Source organism: Callorhinus ursinus, unplaced genomic scaffold (assembly GCF_003265705.2).
Source record: "Callorhinus ursinus isolate GAN/ISIS: 27379988/994484 unplaced genomic scaffold, GSC_fseal_2.0 scaffold4, whole genome shotgun sequence".
NCBI classification, from domain to species: domain Eukaryota; kingdom Metazoa; phylum Chordata; class Mammalia; order Carnivora; family Otariidae; genus Callorhinus; species Callorhinus ursinus.
The window spans coordinates 70,147,389-70,173,616 of record NW_027397066.1 but is presented as its reverse complement, the minus strand read 5'-3'; the positions used below and the strand labels follow the sequence as shown (position 1 = coordinate 70,173,616).

The 26,228-nt window shown below is 36.6% G+C and overlaps 2 protein-coding genes across 18 annotated transcripts in view; one reads left to right on the top strand and one right to left on the bottom strand.

Annotated features, from left to right (window-relative positions):
- The window catches only part of PTPN13 (protein tyrosine phosphatase non-receptor type 13), a 204,381-nt gene that overhangs the window by 127,364 nt on the left and 50,789 nt on the right, over window positions 1–26,228 (bottom strand). For all 17 annotated transcript variants that reach the window (XM_073891890.1, XM_073891892.1, XM_073891894.1 and 14 more), the window contains exons 2-3: window positions 25,609–25,728; window positions 2,322–2,500 (exon numbers count right to left, since the gene is read on the bottom strand). In XM_073891890.1, coding sequence (XP_073747991.1) covers window positions 2,322–2,500; window positions 25,609–25,723 — 294 coding nt within the window. In that variant the 5' untranslated portion in view covers window positions 25,724–25,728. The remainder of the gene's footprint in view (window positions 1–2,321; window positions 2,501–25,608; window positions 25,729–26,228) is intronic.
- On the top strand, window positions 22,438–23,047 carry LOC112835618 (glycine cleavage system H protein, mitochondrial-like). Its single transcript, XM_025887143.2, has one exon. It carries the CDS (start codon window positions 22,501–22,503, stop codon window positions 23,020–23,022), a length of 522 nt encoding a protein of 173 aa, XP_025742928.1. The 5' UTR covers window positions 22,438–22,500; the 3' UTR covers window positions 23,023–23,047.

Below are 26,228 nucleotides of genomic sequence, written 5' to 3'. Positions count from 1 at the left end.
TAATGCCTTAAGTATTACCTCTACTTCATAGGTATTGTCTTCCTTCACTGGTTCCTATGCTTATACCTCCCAAAATTCTTAAGCAGTTCATGGAATATAAAAGGTAGATAAACCTGGATTCTCTACCAATTCTAGTTGGTCTTTTTTCAGAAATGCAATTAATGGCTCAAATCAAGATGCCTTCTTCTAACTTAATCAACAGATACACGTGTAAAACACACACACACACACACACACACACACACACTTCCTCTCTCTTACCTCCTCTCTCCCTCACCCTCTCTGAAGAGGGAAACATTCACTGTCAGTGATAGAAGGATAAATCAGTGCAATTCCTTTACATGGTAACTGGGTAATGTATATCAAAATTTAAAATGTGCATACTGGGGCGCCCGGGTGGCTCAGTTGGTTAGACTCCTGACTCTTGGTCTTGGCTCAGGTCATGATCTCAGGGTCCTGGGATCAAGCCCTGTGATGGGCTCCACCCTCAGTGGGGAGTCTGCTTGAAGATTCTCTCCCTTTGCCCCTCCCCCCTGGCTCCTGCTATCTCTAGCTCTCACTCTGTCTCGAATAAATAAAGAAATCTTTAAAATAAAATGCACATACTTTTTCATTTAATAATTTCACTATTAGGAAATTATTAGGTTATTTTTTACATTATATGGAATAATGTATGGGAAATGATATTCATACCCAATTCTGAATTCTCCAAAGTTCCGTATCTAAATTATCACAGCCAGCTGCATGCTATATATATATACATATATGTGTGTGTGTGTGTGTGTGTATATATATATATACACACACACACACACACACACATATGTATATATATATTTTTCCCCATTGCCTTGAGAATGAAATTAGATCTGATGTCAATGGTACTGCCATCCTCAGACTGGATATTTCTTTTTTTTTTTTTTATTTAAAGATTTTTATTTATTTCTTGGACAGAGACACAGCAAGAGAGGGAACACAAGCAGGGGGAGTGGGAGAGGGAGAAGCAGGCTTCCCGCAGAGCAGGGAGCCCGTTGTGGGGCTCGATCCAAGGACCCTGGGATCATGACCTGAGCCGAAGGCAGGTGCTTAATGACTGAGCCACCCAGGTGCCCCAGACTGGATATTTCTGTCATAAATTTTCCTTAAATGAACTGTCAAACTTTGTCAGCTTCATTTCCATTGTATCCCCTTCATCCATGCCTTTATATTCCCAAGGCATTACATGATTTTCAGTTCTTTCCCGCAGATTATTAAAACTTCTCAGTTAGATTTCTATACAATTCCTATACATTCCGTTGTGTGTGTGTGTGTGTGTGTGTGCAGTATAGATTCTGTATATTGTATAGATTCCTATATAATACAATTCCTATACGAAATCTTTCATCTTACCTAGTTTTCCACTTTCATCAAACATACCCTCTAAAATCACAAATCACATCATGTCATTCTCCTAAAAATATATCTCAGAAGAAAGTCCCAAGGTCTGGCATTCAAAGTCTTCTTTATTCTGATAATAGGCTCCTTCTCTTTATCCACAGCCTTCCAGGTAGCTAATGCCCTAGCCTAACTGGTCTAACTAAACATTTCCCTATCACAGTGGACAATTTCTTACCTCTTATCATTGCACATATTAGTAACCTTGAGTGGAATGCTCATTTCTAGATATTTTTACTTTTCTAAATTCTACTCATTCTTCATGGCCCAATACAAATGCTACCTTTTCTGTAATTATCATTCTAAGCTAAAAATTAATTGCTCCTCTTTCAGCATCCTAATATACTTTATCCCTGTATATAGTATTTATTTCAATCCATATATCACAGATTGTTTTATACACGTTGATCAGGATCAAAAAAAAAATTTTTTTTTAAAGTAGGCTCTACACTCAGCACAGGGCCCAGTGCGGGGCCTGAACTCACAACCCCGATATCGAGACCTGAGCTGAGATCAAGAGTTGGATACTTACTGACTGAGACACCCAGGTATTCTGATCATTATCAATTTTCTAGTTATTTTTGCATCTTTCTCACAAGCACAGTGCTTTATCCACAGAAGGCATTTAAAAAGTATTTTTAAACATGAATTAATAATGGCTCGCATTTAAAAAATATTTTTTCTTAGATCATAAATTTTTATAAAACTACTTTGCATTCTTACACAAAATAAATATGAACTTCTTGAACACATGATCATTTAAAATTCAATGGCTGTTTTTTCAGAGGGTTGAGGTAGGGTAGCCCAGTGCCTTTTGCTTTTCCTACCCCAACTAAAAAAAAAAAAAAAAAAAAAAAAAAAACAGGCAAAAAACATTTAAGAGTTACCTTTTCAACATCTGAAAGAGAAGTTAGTGACTGATTTTGAAGAACCTCTGGTGCGGTGAATGCGCGAAGATCCTGATTGGAAATATTTTCATCTGTAAATGACACACTACCAGATGGCAGCAACAGCAGAGACCATGGAGAAATGATGAAACCAAGGGCAGCAGGATCAGCTATGCTTACTGGTTTGTAGCCACACAGAATAAAAAGAAGGAAAAAAAACTGCTTAAAATTATAATCCAAGTATAGATCATTTAAAGGACTATCCAAACTTATTCATATTTATGTGAACAGGTAGTTACAGACACCAAAGCAACATGCTACAAAGAGAATGGGTTTCATGTATCTACTATTGTTAACATTATTAAAAACATTACCTTGATTTGGCTTAACCTTTTAAAATTTAGACGGTAAACCTTGGAGAGCAAAAATAGAAAATTTTCATTGTCAGTCATAAGAATTAAATTTGGTTTAAAAATTTTACCACAGTGATACAGATGTACATAAGGATTAAGTGGTTCTTAAACTTTGGTGGGGGGAATCATGGATTCTTTTGAGGATTTGGTGAAAAGTATGGTCTCTTTTTTGAGAATATAGATAAAAATATAAAACTGTATACAAAAGAGATTCATGGATCTCCATATAGCCCATTTATGGACCCTATGTTAAGATTTCCTGATTTAGACTACAGTGTTGTGAAACATTCATCAGATTTAGAATTAGTAAGGTTTCAAGTTTAAGAGAATGCCTCTTGTTCTGCATCAAAATATATATTTGTCTGAATTCAGATTTTTGTCTTGTTTGCATTTGTTCATTATTTCACTAGAATTTCAGGCAGTTTCTATACTACCAAAGGTGATCATTGGGGTCTCTAACATTTTTTGTTTTCATGTTTGCCTGTATGGGTACCTAACAGCACATGTTTAAGAGTATTAAAAAAAAAACAAACAAAACAAAAAACCACACACACACACACACACACACACACACACACACACACACACTCCTTAGATTTCAGCAGGCCTGCTCACAAAAGTGAAGGTATACATTAGGCTCAACAAAGTAGACTTATTAGAGGGAATTTTATTTTGTCCTCCCATTGCAAAAGGAAGTCAATATACATTTTAAGGTAACTGCTACATGAACTGGAGTATGGACTCAAGAAACTGCTACAGGAGAGTCACAAAAGGCCTGTGACTGCCACTGCCACTATTATTCAATCTGAATAGGCTGTATTGATAGCTCTCAAAGCCAAATCATAAGAAATTGACAAAGTCTATGGTACAATTTGTTAAACACATTACAGTATCTATACTTTCCCGAAAACAACTTTTAATAGAACAGAATCATTCATCCTTTCTGACTTTTTAACTTCTACTTATGGTCAAGATTCTAATCAGAATTTGACTTATGTTAAAAAAAGTAAACTATTAAAATTCATTCCTTTTTTGAAGATTAAAAAGACAATTATATGTTCTCCTGCATTTTTTATGAATCTGAAACATGTCTTTAGTAACTGTGTCAAGGAAGAAATGTTTGAATGTATCCTTTCATCAGTCAGCACATCTTATGTTACACTGAAGCTGAGTTACAGACCAGTGGTCCTTATAGTCCCACCCAATCACACATCAGGCAGCTAAAAACATGGCCCACAATTCTTATGCTAAAATGTTTTAATGAATCATCACAGCTGGAAAGCCTAGGTATATTGTCTTTCAGAGCCACTTTACACATTTTCTGTTAAAAGCTTCTTCCTGGGTATTTCATGCACAAATATTACACAGTCCAGCTAAAGAGAACTCAAAACAGGGCAGAACAATATTTTCTTTGCCAAACGATGCTATCCGAAATATTGATATTTCCCATGTCACAGATATTATAAAAGTCTACAATCAATTCCTTTCAAATTAGCAATAAAAGGGAACAAACATTAGGAGACCAATAAGGAAGGCCACCCACTAATACGTGGTATGAGATGATGATGGCCTGGAACCGCATAGTAGTAGTAGGGGTGGTGAGAACCTGTTGGAACTTGAATGTATTTTAGAGGTGGTGACAACAGAATTTCCTGACATACTGGATGTGAAGCAAGAGAATGAGAAGAATCAGGATGACTCCAAGATTTTGGTCTCAGTAATGGAAAGGATGGAGTGTCTTCAACTGACTTAGAGCACAGGTGGCAGAGGTAGGGGTTGGGAGATGCTGGGAGGAATCAGAACTTTACTTTGGGACCTACTAAGTTTAAGATATCCGTTAGATATTCAAAGGGGGGGATCAGTAGGCAGCTGGATTTGGAATTTGGGGGAAAGGTCTGAACTGGAGATACATTTTGGGGGTCACTGGCCTACTAGATGGTATTTAAAGTCTTGTGACTGGATGAGCTCACCAAAAAATGAGTTGAGATAGAAAAGAAATCAAGGGCAAGGACCGTACCCTGGGGTACTCCAACATTAAGTCTGACTGCTCCTTGTTAGTCTTTTTTTCCAGGTTGTTCTTCCCTTTGGCATCTGTGCAAGCATGGTGTTATAATCTCCCTCTCACACTTCTTTCACTCATCACTGCTATCTCCACTCCGTATTTTAAATGATTCTTTTTATAGCCTTTCTATGCAGTTCCCCAGTACCTAATCCTAAATCTAAGAGAGGAGGCTGGGGTTCTAACTCTCATCCCTAATTCCTGTCAGTCTTATTTGGGGATAGAATTATGATTTTTTGGTATACTTGTTGCCACCTGAAATTATAAATAATTGGAAATCACAGCTAACTGAGAGGCATAAACACCACTCAGAAATCTAAAGGCTATGTCCTGTCTTGCCATATTGGGTGCTAGTGTCCACTTAGACCAGAAAAGAGCTTGCTACACTTCTCCTCATTCAAGGCCACAGACTAACCCTACCCCAGCCTTGACAGTAGCACAGAACAGAAACTGCTGAAGGTGAAAGTAATCCCTGCTTGCTTAGCACTGCAATATTAAGAGATTTATTCACTAGCACAACCAATGTCAGCAAAACTACTGTTCCTCTGGCAAGAACATTATCTTTCACATTGTACTTTATACCACAGGTTAGTGTTTGTTTGTCTTTCCTGAATATCTAAAGTATACCATTATTATAAACACCATTCATATTTAAAAATAACCTTCCCAATCTGACAAGTCATTTGCTCAGAGAGCCCAAAGTACTACTAGGGAGATAAAATGTGTTTATAAAATAAATACAAGAGAGAAAGCATAAGGTATCTAGGAGAGAAAAGGGAACACAAAAGGAAGTTTAGAGGACAGCATAATTACTTCAACTACAATGAAGAATTAATTTCTTTTTTTATATGTGGCCCTTTAATATAAGTAAGATTTGACCATCATTACAAGGGAGATTCCAAAGAAAACAAACAGCCAAAGCAAAGACATGTGGTCAGGAAATTATTAAGTTTGTACAAGGAACAGCAAGAACTTTGGGCAGAGAAATGGCAGAAAGCAGTGAGAAACAGAATTACCAAGGTGGGTCATATTTTCGCTTGTTAGAAAACACACACACCTAAAGAAATGACAGATATTTTCATTGTTTTCAAATGTGACTTTTAAATATCTGGTAATAAGCTAAAGCAGCTGCAACAACAAACTACATTGCTGTCAAATACCCAAAACACACACATATGACATTTAAGTATTAGATTCTTTAGAGAACAGTCGAACCACAAAATATATTTTTCAATAATTGTAAAGGGTTATGCAAACCTACAAGTGAGGAAATTTAGAGTAGTGGCTCCAATCAGTGTAATTCACTGTCCTTGTCTAACCACAAGGAAGGAATTTAAAGCAAATGCATTCAAAATCCTTCACAGAATGCTAAAAGAATATTTAAAAATGGAATTCCAGAAGCTTGTAATTTGATGTTCTATAATGTTTCACTTGTGAGATGATTATCCTCAAGAATGCTATTATTATGAAACAGTAAATCAGATGTGAACTGATTCCAGTAGTCAAATGATTCTATTTATAGACTTTTACCAACATTCCACAGAAAAAGTTGCTTAAACAGAATTTCAAGTGGCTAGAGGCAAAATTAGAAATAAGCAAAAACCTGATAGGCAAAGAAACATCTTACTCAGAGCTTCTTTCCGATGTTCCCTTAAACTAAGTCCCATATCCATGCTTTTACTCAAATTTACTTTTTAAAAGATTTAATTATTTATTTGAGAGAGAGAGCACACCTGAGAGCAAGTGCCAGTGAGGGGAGGGGCAGAGGGGGAGGTACAGAGAGAGGGAGAACCTCAAGCAGACTCCAAGCTGTGCGCAGAGCCTGACAGGGGACTTGATCTCACAACCCTGAGATCATGACCTGAGCCAAACTCAAGAGTCGGATGCTTAACCATTTGAGCCACCCAGGCACCCCACCACACTTGTTTTTCCCCGCTGAGGGACTTTATTTTCTATTGTCTCCTTCATTTTATTTTTTAGCCTTCCAATTATGGTATAAAAATCAGGAAAATGATCATAACTGGTAACAAACATGGTAAGAGAACTAAAGAAAATATCAGGAAATCATCTAAAGACTTAGAACAACGATATCATTTTGGCCTGAAAAAGCCCTTTGCCTATTTAGGTACATATACAGAAATTGTAGTCCTCCTATTCCATATGTTCTATTACAGTGCTTGTCAAAAATCTATGCAGAGTCCACTGTTCCAAACTCCAAAAAGTTTGATGAAGTCACTCTATAATATACAATTCTCTGAAAAATTCAGTTCGTATGTATATACAAATATATACAGTGCTAAATAAATCATCTGGTATAACACTGCACAAACAAAAAAATAACTGGCTCAGAATATCTGAACATTTTCTTGATTAGCAAAACTTTGTGTAATACTTAATTAGTAAATTAGTAATTAGTAAAACTATTGTGTAATTAGAATTAAGACATCTATATAATGTGCATTGATAATATTAGTCTCTTCAAAGTCATTAATGTTTGCATATTTTTTCTTGATATAACCAACTGTTCAATAGCACTTAATAAACTCCAACAAGCCTTTGATCCTAGAATTTGTATTCTTGTGTAGTAGGTTTCAGACCTTGCTGATCATCCCAAATCTCTAAACTCAACCAGAAGATTTGGAAAGATATCAGATAACTGTCAGCTTCATTTCATTCCTTTTAGTATCTGACTTTATTAATTTAGTATGTAGTCTTATTTAATAAGAGATGAAGTATATGGGTGCCTGGGTGGCTTAGCTGATTAAGTGTCCAACTCTTGACTTTGGCTCAGGTCATGATCTCAGGGCCGAGGGATAGAGCCCCAAGTTGGACTCCATGCTCAGCAGGGAGTCTGCTTGAAATTCTCACCCTGCACATTCTCTCTCTCAAATAAATAAATCTTTAAAAATTAAAAAAAAAAAGAGAGAGAGAGAGGAAGTATAGTATAGTGGTTAGGAGTTCAGACTGAAGCCAGAATCCCTGGGTTAATATCCTAGGTTTGACTTTTATAGCTTACACTGTGATCTTAAATAAGTTACTGAGCCTCTCTTTGCCTCAACTTCCTCATCTGAATAGGTAGGGTTGTTGTGAGGATTCATGGAAAAGCCCTTGGAACTGTTCCTGGCACACAGCAGATACAATACAAAAGTAGTAGCTATTATGCTCACTTTGGCAGCACATAGACAACAGTGGTAGCTATTACTATTTAGTAAGTCTTTTCTCTGAAGATACCACATGTAGACAGTACCTCTGGAAAGCTCACTAAGTTCATCCTCAATCACCTACTTGGCTTCCCCTCCCCTCCATGGAAAATAAGGAGCATACCGTATATAACAGGTACTATAAATTTCAGAAGAATAGGTCAAATTAGATTTTTAGGAATTTTTTGGCATCTCTTACCTAGAAGCATAGTAGAAATACGGATGACTTAAGGTACAAAGTGTCCTAAAATATTATTTTCTTAAATTCCTTGGAAGAATGTACCTTCAATAAGTGTTCTATTTATTATATGGTATTTCTAGTTAGCATCAATACCAAATTTAGAAAGACTAGTTTAAAATTTTATAATCAATCCAGTTTATACTTACCAACTACTCATGTGAAATTGGTGTTTTATTGTTCCAGTTATTATCTTTAGGTACGACATGAATTATTAGATGAAAATGTTTATTTGCAATGTATACACATCGACTATGGTATCAGCATACAGTTTTAGAAATTGTTATTTGTAATAGAAGTTATAGCATGTGGTTATGATTATTAAAAGCAACAGGGCTTCTACGGCTAGACAATATGGATATAGAAGGAAGCAGGTCCCTAAGAATTTGCTCTCTACCGCAGCAAATTTTCCTGGCCACCAGATCCAAACAGCATGAAAGAAATAGCAGCAGTTCCTTTCACGTCTTCTTTCATTCTTCCTTTTTTTTTTAAGTATTCTTTTTTTTTTTAATTTTTATTAACATATAATGTTTTACTTGTTTCAGGGGTACAGATCTGTGATTCATCAGTCTTACACAATTCCCAGCGCTCACCATAGTACTTACTCTCCCCAGTATCTATCACCCAGCCACCCCATCCCTCCCACCCACCTCCACTCCAGCAACCCTCTGTTCCCTGAGATTAAGAGTCTCTTGTGGTTTGTCTCTCTCGTTTCATCTTGTTTCATTTTTCCCTCCCTTCCCCTATGATCCTCTGTCTTCTTTCTCAAATTCCTCATATCAGTGAGATCATATGATACTTGTCTTTTTCCGATTGACTTATTTCGCTTAGCATAATACACTCTAGTTCCATCCACGTCGTTGCAAATGGCAAAATTTCATTTTTTTTTTTTGATGGCTGCATAGTCTTCTTTCATTCTTATCATATTCTGAGGAAGCTGCCTACTTTATTCTTTTCATATATTAAGTTCCTCCTCTTTAATTTTCCTTTGGTGTTCACTTTTTCCACCCATCTTCTTTGCACTCATCAATAAAAACTGCACAATCAAAAATTATATGCCAAAATATGGAACAAAATGCTTTTGTAACTCTGTTTTCACACATTTCTTCTAGAATGTTAATATTTTAAGGATATTAACTATGAATTTCTTAAAGACCAGGTACAAGGCCATTACAATAATGTAATCGCAATACTTGAAAAAAAAAGAATTTGTTTACAATTCCAACTCTATACCACAGGTTCACAATCTTTTAAAGGCGTCCTTCTGCCCTGCTCTGCTATGACAATAATTTGTCAATTTACATTTTGCCGGTCACAAAAAAAGGTTATTTTGGAGCTTTGTTATGAAGAAAAACAAAAGTTTTCTTTCAACACCAGGAACTTTAAATTATTCACTGAGAGATTAATCTTTATTTTATTCTACAAACTTTATTACTTTCAGTTATTTTTTTGAAGTATGAGTCAAAGGAAGTGTCAGCTTTGTTAATTGGAATATTGAAACAAACTTTAAATTTACAAAGTATTGGCCTTAGGTGGGTTGTGGTAATTAAGAAAGCACACAAGACTCCTGTCTCCTGAGTCATAGGATTTTGGTGTGAATTCTGGAGACAGGGTACAGGATTCTACACAGTATTTTCTTTTCTTTTTTTTTTTTTTAAAGATTTTACTTATTTATTCGTGAGAGACAGGGGAGGGGCAGAGGGAGAAGCAGGCTCCCAAGAAGCAGGGAGCCCGATGCGGGACTCAATCCCAGGATCCTGGGATCATGACCTGAGCCGAAGGCAGATGCTTAACCATCTGAGCCACCCAGGCACCCTCTACACAGTATTTTCTAAAAGCTTCCTGGGGATTCAGATATCCGTACCAGTTGAGTTGACACACATATTAGAATTACTGCCCTTAAGAGGGTCAGTAAAATGGTATCACAGCTCAATTAAGTTGCTTCTTGACCTTGTAATTGCTCCATTTCCATGTCACTTAAAGGACAGTAAGAATATCATGAGATAGAGAGTATGTGTGACTTTATATTCTCCCCTAATGCTTGAATTTATTTTTCAGTTTATTAAACCACAAATGAGGCATTTTTCAAGATATATGGAAAACCAGAAAGTGTTACAAGTATCTTTTATCCCTAATAAAGTCATTTTCTATGAGAAAGGCAGAATGACTGCCAGAAATAACTTTAGACTAGAAGTGAGACCTAAATAGTTCTCTATTTATAAGGAAGAAGCTGAATAAATGGCACCAAAATGAAGTGAAGATCCCACTGTGCATTTAGAAATAAATTGCCTTACTCGCCTAATCAAATTATCTGCATTAGTTTTTTTTTCTTTCTTGTTCCCAAAGTAAAGCAAACTACAGATGAACTTCCTATGCATTTTGTTTCTTTGGCCCTTTCAATAAATCCAGGGAATATCTATGTTGTATCTCTTCAGACCTTGCAGCGAGCACCTCTGATCTCCTACCTTGCCTGATATATGCATGTGACCTTACACATACAACTTGTACCTAGAAAAGACACTGGGACTAACAACAAATTTTATTTCCTGAAGGAGGGTCCAAACGTAGGGAGGAAAACTATTTCCGCTGCAGACTTCTAAAAGACAAATTTGCTTGAAAGTGGTTTCTTTCTTAAAATATGCCAATCTTTTTTTTTTTTAAGATTTTATTTATTTGACAGAGAGAGACACAGCAAGAGAGGGAACACAAGCAGGCGGAGTGGGAGAGGGAGAAGCAGGCTTCCCGCTGAGCAGGGAGCCCGACGCGGGGCTCGATCCCAGCACTCTGGAATCATACCTGAGCCGAAGGCAGTCGCCTAACCAACTGAGCCACCCAGGCTCCCCTCGCCAATCATATCTTATTTAACCATCCCATTCAAGTAATTGTGAAAATGTTCATCTTGAACGGTAAAGTCTATTTCAAAACTTGATTATATTTTGGAACCCAGTGCCAAGCTTCTTAAAGCACTGGCATTTCTACTGCCACCCAGCAACTTCCTGACAGCCTCTGCAGATCACATAGGGGCTGCATTACATTTTGTCAGACAAATTAAACTATAAATGAGGTAATCAGCAACAGAAATAAATTTTAAATTAAAGGCCATTTATAAAACAGCAGGTTTTATTTTTTCTCCCTCCAACACAATTTCAAGTTTCTAAGAAACATCTTCTTCCACTCCTGCTATCAATAAAACGGGGAAAAAAGATTACAAATTTTCAAGAATGAACTCCGCAACTTCTCTTTACATTCAAGGACCTTTTAAAATTATTCTTTATGGGGCACCTGGGTGGCTCAGTCATTAGGCATCTGCCTTTGGCTCAGGTCATGAGCTTAGTTACATAATGTGGATAAATCTCAGAACGTTGAGTAAAAGAAGTCAGACACAAAAGAGTTTACATTGTGTGATTCTATTTATATAATGTTTAAAATCAGGCAAAATGTATCTATGTAACAGGTCATAATAATGATTATGCTTGGTAGTCAAGAATTAACTAGAAAAAGAAATAAACCCACATATATATAGCCAATTAATATACAACAAAGGAGACAAGAATATAACAATAGGGGAAAGACAGTGTCTTCAACAAATAGTGTTGGGAAAACTGGACAGCTATACGCAGAAGAAGGAAGGTGGACCAACTTCTCACACCATACACAAAAATAAACTCAAAATGGATTAAAGACCTAAGGGTGAGACCTGAAACCATAAAAATCCTAGAAGAGAACATGGGGAATAATTTCTTTGACATAAGCTGTAGCAACGTTTTTCTGGGTATATCTCCTCAGGCAAGGGAAACAATAAACAAAAATAAACTACTGGGACTGCACCAGTATAAAAAGCTTTTGGGGTGCTTGGGTGGCTCAGTCAGTTAAATGTCTGTCTTCAAGTCAGGTCATGATCCTGGAGTCCCGGGATCAAGCCCTGCATCCGCTGGGCTCCCTGCTCCTCCCTCTGATCCTCTCTCAAAGTAATAAATAAAATCTTTAAAAAAAACAAAAAATAAAAAAAATAAAAAGTTTTTGCACAGCGAAGGAAACCAGCAACAACAAAAAAAGGCAATCTTCTGAATAGAAGATATTTGCAAATGATATAACCAATAACAGGTTAATATCCAAAATATAAAACAAGTTACAAAACTCAACACCAAAAAACCAAACAATCTGACTAAAAAATGGACAGAGATGGGATGCCTGAGTGGCTCAGTTGGTTAAGTGTCTGCCTTCTGCTCAGGTCATGATCCTAGCGTCCTGGGATCGAGTCCCACACTGGGCTCCTTGCTCAGCGAGGAGCCTGCTTCGCCCTCTACCTGCCTCTCCCCCTGCTTGTGCTCTTTCTCTGACAAATAAATAAATAAAATGTTTAAAAATAAAAAAAAATGAAAAATAAAAGAAAGAAATGGACAGAGGACCTGAAAAGACATTTTACCAAAGACATACAGATGGCCAACATACATGAAAAGATGTTCAACATCACTAATCATCAGGGAAATGCAAACCAAAACTACAACCAGACATCATCTCTTACCTGTCAGAATGGCTAAAACCAAAAAGACAAGAAGTAACAAGTGTCGGTGAAGATGTGGAGAAAAGGGAAAACTGCATTACTGGTATGAATGTAAATTGGTGCAGCCACTGTGAAAAACAGTATGGAGGGTCCTCAAAAAATTAGAAATACTACATGATCCAGTAATTCCACTACTGGATATTTACCCAAAGAAAACAAAAATACTAATTCAAAAAAGATATATGCAGCTCTATGTTTATTGCAGCACTATTTTTAATAACCAACATATGGAAGTAACCTGAGTGTCCACTGATAAGACAAATGGATAAAGACGTGGTATGTACACACACACACACACACACACACACACACACACACACACACACAGGAATATTATACAGCCACAAAAGAGGATGAGATCTTGCCATGTGTGATAACATGAATAGACCTAAAGGGTATTATGCTAAGTAAGTCAGGAAGAGAAAGACAGATACCATATGATTTTACTCATATGTGAAATCTGAAAAACAAGTGAATAAATAATCAAAAAGCAGAATCAGATCTACAAATACAGAGAACAAACCAATGGCTGCCAGAGGGGAGTGGGTGGAGGGTAGGCAAAACGAGTGAAGGGAAGTGGGAGATACAGGCTTCCAATTATGGAATGAATAAGTCATGGAAATAAAAGGCACAGTATAGGGAATATAGTTAATAATACTGTAGGGGCATCTGCGTGGCTCAGTTGGTTAGATGTGGAACTCTTGGTTTCGGCTCAGGTCATAATCTTAGGGTTGTGAGATCGAGCCCCACACTGGGCTCTATGCTGGGCATGGAGCCTGCTTGAGATTCTCTATCTATCCCTGACCTTGTGCCCCTCGCCCCTCACGTGCTCTTATTTTCTTCTCCCCAAAATTAATAATATTGTAAGAGCATTGTATGGCAACAGATGATAGCTACATTTGTGCTGAGCATAGCATAACATATACAGAAGTTGAATCACTATGTTGTTATCTGAAACTATGTACCACTGTGTCTCAACCATAATCAAAGAAGAGGAGGAGGAGGAGGAGGAGGAGGAGGAGGAAGAAGGAGAATTGAAAGGAAGGAGCATGAGGGAGACTTCCCAGGTGTTGAAAGGTTCTGTATCTTGATCTGGGTGGTACTTATATGGGTGTGTACTTTCATAAAAGTCATCAGGCTGTACAATTAACAATAATGCTCTTTATTAAGTAGACGAAGGGGATTAAGAAGTACAAACTTCCAGTTATTTAAAAAAAAAAAGTAGCACTCGTTACTATATACATTATACCTCAATATTTTAAAAAAATCCTTAACTATCAAATTCAAACAATATATATTGTGAGTAAAATTCTTTTTATCAGCCTAGGATGAGGCTAGAAAGCATGACCTGTAGCAACTTTCCTGTTTAAATATATGACTCTTGGGACATCTGGGTGGCTCAGTCAGTTGAGTGTCTGCCTTCGGCTCAGGTCATGACCCAGGGTCCTGGTATTGAGCCCCATGCCCAAAGCATGCTCTCTCTCTCTGTCAAATAAATTTTTTAAAAAATGTATGACTCTTTAAATTTATAAAATGGTCTTTTTGTCACATCTTGAGCCAAAAAATTTCAAATCAAAACAGTGTATTGACTGTGTATTTATGGGGGAGGTGTGGTTTACTACAAGTGCTTCATACACTTGTTAAACAACTGACATTATTCATTTTAAGAATACTAGATATTAATTTCATGTTTTATAGTTTGTTTCCAGGGAGAAAAATGGGCTAATGTTGTCTGGTTCAAACACATTTAACTTGAAGGACCTGTTCATTGTGGCTTTATAAAGACAGGGCAAGATGTAGCTTGTCAAAGACAACTGATACACCCTGTTAATCAAGAAAATTACGACTGTAGATAATTAGGAATGTAATATAAAGAGACTAGTTAGGATTTGGTCTTTTAAAAGTGCCATAGACTATACAAAGATTTACTCAAAAGCTTTTAATCCATAAAAACTTTCTATATTTCCTATAAAGGCTTATAAAACAAACAAACCAAGAAATCAGTTTGAAGTTCAGTGCTTTGTGTCTTCTTCTCATGGATGAGTTATTTATTCTCCTTTGGTCCTACCAGATTGGAAGTTCTATAGTTCTCTCTCTTTTTTTCTGATTATCCTTATGTAGTTTAAGGATATTTGACTAGGCAAGCTCTAAAGTCAATAAACCTATCATTCTCATAAGTCAAACCCTTAAACTGTTTTAACTCCTATCACCTACCCTAGTCTAAATGCTATTAACTTTAAATCTGACATCATTATTATTGATGTTTTAATATAGCCAATGCTTATTTAGATTTATCATCAAGTTAACTAATTATTCTGCTTATCATCTTTTTTAAGCCTTCTTCCTTCTGGGTTAAATTTCTTTCTTCCGGAAATACATCTTTTAGTAGTTTCCTCAGTGATGTTTTACTGATGGTAAATATTCACATTTTACATGAAAATGCTTTTGTTTTGACAGTTTGACAGTTTAAGAGGACATTAATTTCTATCTGCACATTCTGGTACAGTAGCCATTAGCCACATACAGCTTTTAAAGAACTGAAAATGTGACTAACATAACTAAGAAAATGAATTTCACATATATTTTAAATTTTAAAACGAAGAGACACTTAGGTGGCTCAGATGGTTAAGTGACTCTTGATCTCAGCTCAGGTCTTGATCTTAGGGTCATGAATTCAAGCCCTGCGCTGGACTCCATGCTAGTCATGGAGCCTACTTAAAAAAATAAATTTAAAAATTAATATTTAATCAGTTATTAGGAAACTGAAAAGTATGCTTGGAACAACTTGAGTATGTAAACATACTTTTTCATCAATACCTTTTATAAAACCTAAATATTTTTGATGAAATTTAGAGTGAATCGAGATGGGCTATGAATATAAAATAGATTTTAAATTAGTATAAAAAAGTGTACATCTGGGCACCTGGGTGACTCAGTCGTTAAGCACCTGCCTTCAGCTCAGGTCATGGTCTCAGGGTCCTGGGATTGAGCCCCTCATTGGGCTCCCTGCTTCACAGGAGGCCTGCTTCTCCCTCCCCCACTCCCCCTGCTCGTGTTCCCTCTCTCGCTGTGTCTCTGTCAATGAAATCTTTAAAAAAAAGTGTACATCTTATTAATACTTTTTTATATTGACAACATATTAGAATATTTTAATGTATTGGATTAAATGAAATATATTAAAATTAACTTCATCTATTTTTTAACCTTTTTAAGCATGGCTCCTAGATAATTTTAAATTATATCTATGGCGCATATTATATTTCCATTAGACAGTGCTGTTCTAGGTCATTCTTCAGTAATTTTTCTTCTTTATTTTTAAAATAATTACAACATATTCTCATAGCAGTTTTAAGGTAATATTTTACCAAATTCTGATTCTATTGTTGCTGTTATGAAGTCCACAATTAGCCTAATTGTTTTTTCATTGTAACTAATCTATCTTTCCTACTCTGAGGGCTTTAAAAATCTTCTCTTTATCTACTGTGTTCTGTATGTCCAAGCACATGAATCTAGGTTTGGATATATTTTTATTTCTTTTGACCGTGACTTAAACTTCTAGAATATGAAGATCTATGTATTTAATCAATTCTGAAAAATTCTCTACTATCGTATTTTCATTTATTGTTCTCTTTCTCATTCTCTCTAGTTTTCTTTTTTGGAACTCATTTGAGGGGTATATTGGACCTTCTCATTCAATCTTCCATGAACCTTAACTCCCTTACATTTTTAATATCCAAGTGAACTCCTCAGTTCTATTGTAGTTTACTCATTTTCTCGTTAAAAAGAAAAGAGAATCTGTGTAAACTGCTATTAAAGATCTCCTATGAGGTTATAAGCTAGTACCTATATATTTAATTTCTGGATATTTAAAATTTTTTTTATCCTGCTTGTGTTAATTTGCTAAGGTTACCACTACACATATCAGAGCCAGAGTTAACTTCAACAACAGAATTTTCTCACACTTCTGGAATCTAGAAATCTAAGAGCATGGTGCCAGTAGGCCTAGTTTCTGTTAAGGCCTCTCTCTTTGGCTTGTCCGTGGCCATCTTCTTGTGTCCTCACATAGTCTTTGCTTTGTGTTCGTCTGTCCTAATTTCTTATTAGTAAAATATCAGTCATATTGGATTCGAGCCCACTCAAATAACCTCATTTTAACTTAGTTAACTTTTTAAAGACCCTACCTCCAAATACAGTCATATCATGAGGTATCACAAGTTAGGATTTCAATACAGGACTCTTGAGAGAACAAAATACAGCCCATAACACTGCCTGTTTTTAAAATCTTCAGTGTCTTGGGTGCCTGCCTTCGGCTCAGGTCATGATCCTGGAGTCCCGGGATCGAGTCCTGCATCGGGCTCCCTGCTCGGCGGGGAGTCTGCTTCTCCCTTTCACCCTCCTCCCTCTCATGCTCTCTTTCTCTTCATTCTCTCTCAAATAAATAAAAATTTAAAAATATATATAAATATAAATAAATAAATAAAATTTTCAGTGTCTTGAACTCCCTCCCTACATTTCTAATCACTTTAGTATATTAAACTTTATACACTAATTTAGATATACTTATTAGATGATTCTATTATAAGAATTTGACGATATTAATTTTTAAAGGTGGGGAATCTACTTCTGCTATTTGACCAATAAAGAGAAAAATAAACCAAGACAGTCCGGGTAAGCATTTGATTGGAAAATATTTTCTTTTGAAAACACAGAGTTTGGGGGCACCTGGGTGACAGTCGGTTGAGCATCTGCCTTCAGTCTGGGTCGTGATCTTGAGGTCTTGGGGTCAGGCCCCACGTCGGGCTCCCTGCTTAGCGGGGAGTCTGCTTTTCCCTCTGCCCTCTCCTTCTGCCCCTCCCCCTGCTTGTGCTCTTGCTCTCTCTCTCAAATATATAACATCTTTAAAAAAAAAACGAGTTTAAAAAAAAGAATTTCAAATTAAGAAAAAAGGCTAAGTTCTAAATTTAACAATAATTTTTAGAAAACATTTGATATATTTTAAAGTAGCTTTATTAAAGCATATTATGACACATAATAACTGCATATACTGAAAGAGTACAATTTGATGTTTTGATATATGAATACACTTGTGAAACTATTATCACAGTCAAGATAATAAACATATCCATCACCCTCCAAGTTTTCTCATACACTTTGTAATCCCTGCATTCTATCCCTTCTTGAACCTCTCATCCCCAAGCAACCACCAATCTGCTTTATTACTATCATTTAGTTTGCATACTTTAGAGTTTTAGATTAGAATCACACAGTATGTTTTCTTTGTCTGACTTCCTTCACTCAGCATAATTATTTTGAAATTAATCCACACTGCTGCACGTATCAATAGTTTACCCCTTTTTATTGCTGTGTTTTGTTTCATTATATGGACATACTATAATTTGTTCATCCATTCACCTGTTGATGGATATTTGGTTTGTTTCCAGGTTTTGCCTACTGTAAATAAAGCTAAGATGAGTATCTACATACAGGGCTTTGTTATGGACATAGGTTTTAATTTCTTTTGGTTAAGTACTTAGGAGTGTGTATGATATGTATATTTAACTTTTCAAGAAACTGTTAAAACAGTTTCCAAAATGTGAAACTGGATCATTTTATATCCAGTATATGAGAGCTCCAGTTCCCCCCAAGTTCTTGCCAATTCCTGGAATGACTGACCTTTAAATTTTAAGCATTCTAATAGATGTGAACTATCTCTTTGTGGCTGTAATCTTACATCTTTCTTTTTTTTTGTATCAAACTAGATTTTATTTTATTTTATTTTTTTAAAGATTTTATTTATATATTTAACTGACAGAGAGAGAGAGACAGCGAGAGAGGGAACACAAGCAGGGGGAGTGGGAGAGGGAGAAGCAGGCTTCCCGCGGAGCAGGGAGCCCGATGCGGGGCTCGATCCCAGGACCCTGGGATCATGACCCGAGCCGAAGGCAGTCGCTTAACCAACTGAGCCACCCAGGGGCCCCTGTAATCTTACATCTTTCTGATGACTAATGATATTGAGATTTTTGTATTCCCTGAAGTGTAATAATTTCAAGTTATTTGAAATTAGAAATCTGTATATCTTCTATGGAAAACTAGCTATTCAAATTTTTTGCCCATTTTGAGGGTTTGTTTGTTCCTTACTACTGGAATTCTTTATATATTCTGGATAGCCTTTAATCAGTTACATCATTTATAAATATTTTTGCCCAGTCTGTGACTTCTCCTGTCACTCTCTTAATGTTTTAAGTAGGGTGCCTGGGTGGCTCAGTCAGTTAAGCAGTAGACTCTTAATTTTGGCTCAGATCATGATCTCAGGGTCCTAAGACTCAACGCCTTGGCCTCTGTGCTGAGTGTGGAGCCTGCTGAAGATTCTCTCTCTCCCTTTCCTTCTGCCCCTCCCCCTGCTCTCATGCTCTCTCTCAAAAAAAATTTTTTTTGCCTCTATGTTCATGAGTTATATTGGTCTACAGTTTTATTTTCATTAATGTCTTTGTCTGATTCTGATACTAATGTTGACCTCACAGAATGAGCTGGGAAGTATTTGCTTTTCTTCAATTTTCTTCAGGTGTTTGATAAGGAATTGCTATTATTTCTTCCATAAATTTTTAGAATTCTCTAGTGAAGCAATGTGGACTTGGGGTTTTCTTTGTGGAACATTTAGAAATATACATTCATTCATCTTCATAGATATAGGGCAATTCAGGTTGTCTACTCGTTCTTGAATGAACTATGGCATATGGTAGTTTTTGTCTTCTAAGGTGTCCATTTCAATTTCAACATTGAATTTAAATTTCCATTTCAATTTTTTCAACAGCTTTGGTCCTAACTTTCCCTTATTATTCTTTTAGTGTCTGTAGAATCTAAAATGATGTCACTTTTGTCCCCTGATATTATTTCTCTAAACATTCTGTTGCTATGCTTAGAGAAAGGCTATCAATTTTAAAACTTTATTGTCATGTATAATGAAGTAATTTTATGACTCTAGTTATTGCTCATAACGACTTATTTTAAAATAGTTATATTATTTCTGCTCTGCCAACATTAATCTTTTTTTTTTTTTTAAAGATTTTATTTATTTATTTGACAGAGAGACACAGTGAGAGAGGGAACACAAGCAAGGGGACTGGGAGAGGGAGAAGCAGGCTTCCCGCAGAGCAGGGAGCCCGATGCAGGGCTCGATCCCAGCCGGGATCATGACCTGAGCCGAAGGCAAACGCCCAACGACTGAGCCACCCAGGTACCCCTGCCAACATTAATTCTTATAAGTCATTTAAACCGGCCCTTGTTCCCTTACCTCTAAAAATGATTAGGTGAAATGTGTTAAGATCTTTCCAGATCAAAGAGTTTGATTCCATAAATAAAAATACATATGTATTTGTGGTTCTGAGTTTATGTATTTCTTGTATGTTATTTTTCCTTTTCAGTAGCAAGAAAATTTCCCTGAAAGTATTTACTTTTTTTTTTTTTAAAGATTTTATTTATTTATTTGAGAGAGAGAGAGCATGAGCAGGGAGGAAGGACAGAGGTCAAGGGAGAAGCAGACTCCCTGCTGAGCAGGGAGCCTGACGTGGGGCTCGATCCCAGGATGCTGGGATCATGAACTGGGCTGAAGGCAGACGCTTAACTGAGCCACCCAGGTGTCCTCCCTGAAAGTATTTATTAATGAAAGCAATTGCACTAATAAAAAAAAAGAAAAAACTTATATTTCACTTAATTTTGATTAAAATAAGACAATTCTCTAGTATGACTGTTTTCCAGAAAGGTATCCACAAATTCTACTTTTTAAAACACTTTTCAAGAAGTGAGGAACAGAGAAATTTATTTGATATTTGTCCCAGATATCTGTAGTAATTTGTTTTCATTCACGCATATAAGCAAGTGCTTACAATGAAATACCGCCAAAGGTGGCTATATGCCCTGCTCTCTGCAACCTTGTTCAAATTTGTTTCCCAAAAAGAATAAGAAATATAACAGTCTTCTTAATTTTCCAAGGATACTTGCTGTTAACTCTTTGAATGTTTTTATTTAGACAGTGAATGTTGTTTTTTAGCACTTTATCAAAATGCTTTATTCTATTTTTAACTATTTAATTTACTAATTTCATTAATTATTATCTTATTTAATAAACAGGGAACCAGAAATGACTACATATAAAGGGATTTATATCCTTGCCTCAGTAAGGGAGATTATCTCTTTTCAAACTCTGATTAGTCATGAAGAGGCAAATTTAGCAACAACCAATCATCCACTCTAATACCTTAAAATCCCTCAGATTCAAAACACCTGTTTTCTGCAAAGAGCAACAGTTCCATAACTAAGGGGGAAAAAAAACCCACTGTTTTGGGGAACTAATACTGTAAAATAAATTTTCAAGGCACCAATAATTTCAGTTCTAAAGATGATCTAGAAAGCATATGAGAATGGCAGTGCTTTCTTATTACCTAGGAACACTCAGTTCTTGCATGAGTTCATCCATGATGTAAAAGCTAAATCTTAAATGAATATATATTTTCTGACATTAGCTATGCCTTCCAATCAATTAAAGTAGATTAAGAAGCATACAGTTAGAGTGTCATAATATGAAAGGACCCTTAATGAAATTCTTCCAGAACTTTTATTTCATTGGCCATTTTAATTTCCTAATTAAAAAAAATAGGCAGGAAAAAAAAAAGGGTCGGGGGAGGGCAGTGCCTGGGCGGCTCAGTCGGTTTTAAGTGTCTGCCTGAGGATCCGGAGCCCTGGGATTAAGCCCCACATGGAGCTGGGCATCCAGCTCCCTGCTCAGCAGGGAGTCTGCTTCTCCCTTTCCCTCTGCTCCTCCCCAGCTCATGCGCGCTTGCTTGCTCGCTCTCTCTCACAAATAAATAAAATCTTTAGAAGAAAATAGGCAAAAAAGTAAAATCCAGCTGTCTACTATTTACAAGTGATACCCAAATTTTAATACAGATGATTTGAAAGTAAAGGAGAAAAGGTACTAAGTTAATGGCAAGGAAAAGGAAGCAGAGGTGGTAATATTTAAGAGCAGACTGCATAGAATTTAAGTCAATGAGTAGTAAAAAGGAAAAAAAGTTATTTTATATTGATAAAATATCCAGTCCATTTAAATTAGTCATTAGTCATTATATGTATCATACAAAATAGCATGAAAACACATGTTGGCAGTAGTAAGAAGACAGGGAAAGACATCATTATAATGGGAAATTTTAACTATCCCTATGAATTCGACAAATATACAAACTAATATGGTTACAGAAAAATTTTAAAGGCACTAACATTAACAAGATTAATTTATATCCTAGAAATAGAAAATACATTCTTTTCAAATTCCCACAATTTTACAAAATAGACCATATACAAGGCCATAACAAAATCTTTAAAAATTATAAAAAGTAGTCATAGAGACTGCACATTTTAACAATCATAAGACAATAAAACTAAGAAACTTGTAATAAAAGGAGAACCAATTATCAGCACCACCATCATCTAAATGTGTGGAATTAGTTTTCAAAAAGTTCTGTATTTTTCCTTCTCTAAAAAGAAACTCCTTTAAATATGGTGTCTTTCAATAAGGTCGTGCTTAGATATCATTATCTATGACTAACAACCATAATAATTTTGTTTTAAAAAAGGCTAAAATTGGCCCTGCCCCGCCCCTGCCGGCTGGGGTTCCCGAGTCCCTTGCACCGCGACCCCCGCACGTCTGCGAACATGGCGCTGCGAGCGGTGCGGAGCGTGCGGGCTGCGGCCTGCAGTCTGCGCGTCGCCTCCGCGCCCGCCGCACCGTGCCTGACGCGGCCCTGGGGGCTGAGGGCGGGCGCCGTCCGGACACTGCGCACGGGCTCCGCTCTGCTCTCCGTGCGTAAATTCACAGACAAACATGAATGGATAACAACAGAAAGTGGTATTGGAACAGTGGGAATCAGCAATTTTGCACAGGAAGCTCTGGGAGATGTTGTTTACTGTAGTCTGCCTGAAGTTGGGACAAAACTGAACAAACAAGATGAGTTTGGTGCTTTGGAAAGTGTGAAAGCTGCTAGTGAACTCTATTCTCCTCTATCAGGAGAAGTAACTGAAATTAATGAAACTCTTGCAGAAAATCCAGGACTTGTCAACAAATCTTGTTATGAAGATGGTTGGCTGATCAAGATAGCACTCAGTGATCCTTCAGAACTGGATGAATTAATGAGTGAAGAAGCATATGAGAAATACATAAAATCTATTGAGGAGTGAAAATGGAACCCCTAAATAAACTAGTATGAAAAAAAAAAAGGCTAAAATTGCTGGGAGGCTCAAAAAGATGAAGAAACATCATTTTCTTGATTTGTGTTCAATAATCCCCCAGTGGAAATGCTTATTTCCAGCCTTGTATTCATAGGTGCTCATACTTGAACTTATATACTGCAAAAGACACAGGAGCCACGTACAAGTTCAAGAAGACAGGGGAAGAAACACCATCCATCAAACCAAAACTAAGGTTTATATAACAGACACAAAAAGACAAAACCAAGAGAAGAAAATACATTTTAGAAAAACAAACTTCTTAGAGACCATTGTATTTTACCTGCATTTCCACCCCTAACATTCCTACTATTATTCATAAGGGTGTCTACTAGAAAACCAAGACCAACACCATTCATTCACAAACTAAGCAAGCTAATAATTGTTTTATTTCAACTTGTTATAATGGTCAGAAGAACTTGAGCCAAAAAGATACCATGTTATCAAACCAGGGAATGAAAATCTACAGAGATTTCAGATTAAAAAAAAAATCAAATAAGCATAAATTTCCTCCAAATAAATACAAATTTCCAACTGTCAATTATAATAGTTGGTAATTTCCAGAATGCCAAAGAAGCCAAATTCAATTTCTCTATATTACTGATGCTTCCCTGTGAATTGGATTGAAGGCCTTATGGTATCCAGCTCCCATTGGACAGTGTTTAAGACCTAAATGCCTCACACTTCATTTTATAACATATCCAGTCTCTCCATTATAATGCGCCAATATGCTATGCAGTAATTGTATCTTAATGACAAGTACTTTACATTCAGACATTCAGTCTCTATTAACATTGCAAAATTTTAAAGAAGAAAAACCCTTAGGTATTTGCAGTGTGCCAGATACTTTGTATGAGTCATGGCCAGGGCAGTGATCCTGCCATTAGTATAATAAAAAGAGGTATTATCTCTCCCTCCTCTGAATGTCTGTAGGACTTACTGCCCCAATTATTTATTTGGCACAGGCTCTTGAAGTAGTAAACTCTTCACATGCATCTTGTTTGATTTAAGTGAATCCTTAAGGGCAACAGTTTCAACCTCTACTTACTGGGATCTTCCACACAAAACCTCACAGGCAACAGTTGTTTTCTTGAATATTAGACTGACTATTGTTAGCTAACTAAAGAACGCCACCAACATATCTTTCCTTCAACAACATCTTTGGAGCATGGTTACTGCTCTATACTCCAGAATGCCCATACTTCCAAATTTTCTGAAAAATGAAAATGAAGCAAACAAAGACAAGGTCTACTTAAAATAGCTAGATTTAAGGTAAGTGGCATTAGATTAAAATGAATAAATTTTCTTTAGAGCAATCTTAACTCTAATCAAAGATCTAAAAACACCTAGTTTATAGAAGAATTGGGAGGGCCCCAGCACTGTTTCAAATTCCTGTCCCTGGATTAGAAAACAAAAGCAATGACAACAAAGCTTTACCATCTGTCTCCAAACATTCTTCCTCTCTGCTCTAGACCTTCTTATACTCAATGAGTGGTCACCTCTACACCTTCCAAAAGGTTCCCATGGCTCATGGTCTTTAACATTGTCTAAAGCTTCTCTAACATGAATCAAAATATCCTTAAGGACTTGTTCAACACAAATTGCTGGGCTCTACCCCTAGAGTTTCGTATTCAGTAGGTCTAGTGGGGACCCACATTATTTGCATTTCTAACCAGTTTCAGGTAATGGTGATGCTACTCAACCAGAGACCATACTTCGAGAAACTATATTATATGCCCAAATCTTCCCCCATTTCTGTAATGTTTATTGTGTCTGATTAAATTTCTCAAATCAGTTTTAAAGTTTAATTCTTCTTTTAGATGAAGCTTGATTTCTTTACCTATTATTCTAAATAGGTGTTGGCCATGTGGGCTAAATGGCAAACACCATCTTCATGTGGAGCCTTTCAGTATAGTATTAAATGTTTTTGGACAAAGAGTGACTCTCTAACTTTTCTAGCTCCAAAATGCCAACAGTCATTTGGACCAGGTGATCATCTCTAAAGGAAAGCACCAAACTAGTTATTCAGCCTACATTATCCTAATTTAGCATTACAGGGATGCACATATTATTCTCTCTGCTGGGAACGTTTTCCCGTTCTCCTCCAGTTAACTTTTCTTCTTTCTTAGCTCAGAGGTGACTTATTCAGGGAACCTTCCTTTTCTTCCCCATGACTAGGTCAAATCCTATTAGGGGTTTTCACAGTCATTGAATCCTCTCCTTTGTAGCCCTTGTCATGGTTGCATTTTTTACATTTGCTTATATAAGTATTTTAACTAATAGCAATTTTCTGCACTGGATTACAAGCTCCAGAGCAGACAGGCAAATATTTTTGAACTGGATCACCATTATATTTTCAGCACCTAGCACAATATCAGGGACAAAGATGTTCAAATGAAGCTAGACAAGATCTGAGCTTTTTTTGCCCAAAGAAAGATAAGAAAAAGTATTCCTTTCTTTACTCTGCCCCTTCATTTGTTTTTCAGCCACCTGATACTCAAACAAAAAAAAAAGCAAGAAAAAGACAAAAAGACTTACCTTTTCTGAATAATTCTTGGAGACTTTCAGCACTTTGATTTAATACAGCCCATATTTCTTCTTCCTGCAGAGGTCCACCCCGAACCTCCAGGGCCTCAGCTAGTGACACGTGCATATTACCTAAGAAACAAAGGTAACAGGTGGGCTACACATCAGCAACTTGTACTGCACGTGCAATAGTGGAAGTTCGACATCCGTGATGAGAGATTGAGGTTCCTGGCTACCTCATTTCTCAATATGGACTTCAATCTAGATATCATCCTATATCTTAAATGCATAGAGGATAAAGGGATTGGAGGGAAAAAACCCTCAAAACAGCGACTTGCTCTAGCCCCGTAGGGTCAGCTTCAGAGCCTGAATCGGAAAACAGGTGGCGACTATTTCATGGGAGAAGACAGAGACTTCAAGGTCCCAGGAAGCAGCAAAATGCAGATGATAAAATCAAAACAGCCAGACTGAATAGAAGGCCTTTCAGATTATAGTTCTAGGCGTCATCCTATCCATCCCAGGTAATAAGAGGACAGGAGCTCCTACGGCCACGATGCATGAAGCTGAAGTAAGATGGAACACATTTCTTCCATTCACTAATTGACTTCTCTATCTTTGACATATATAACTAT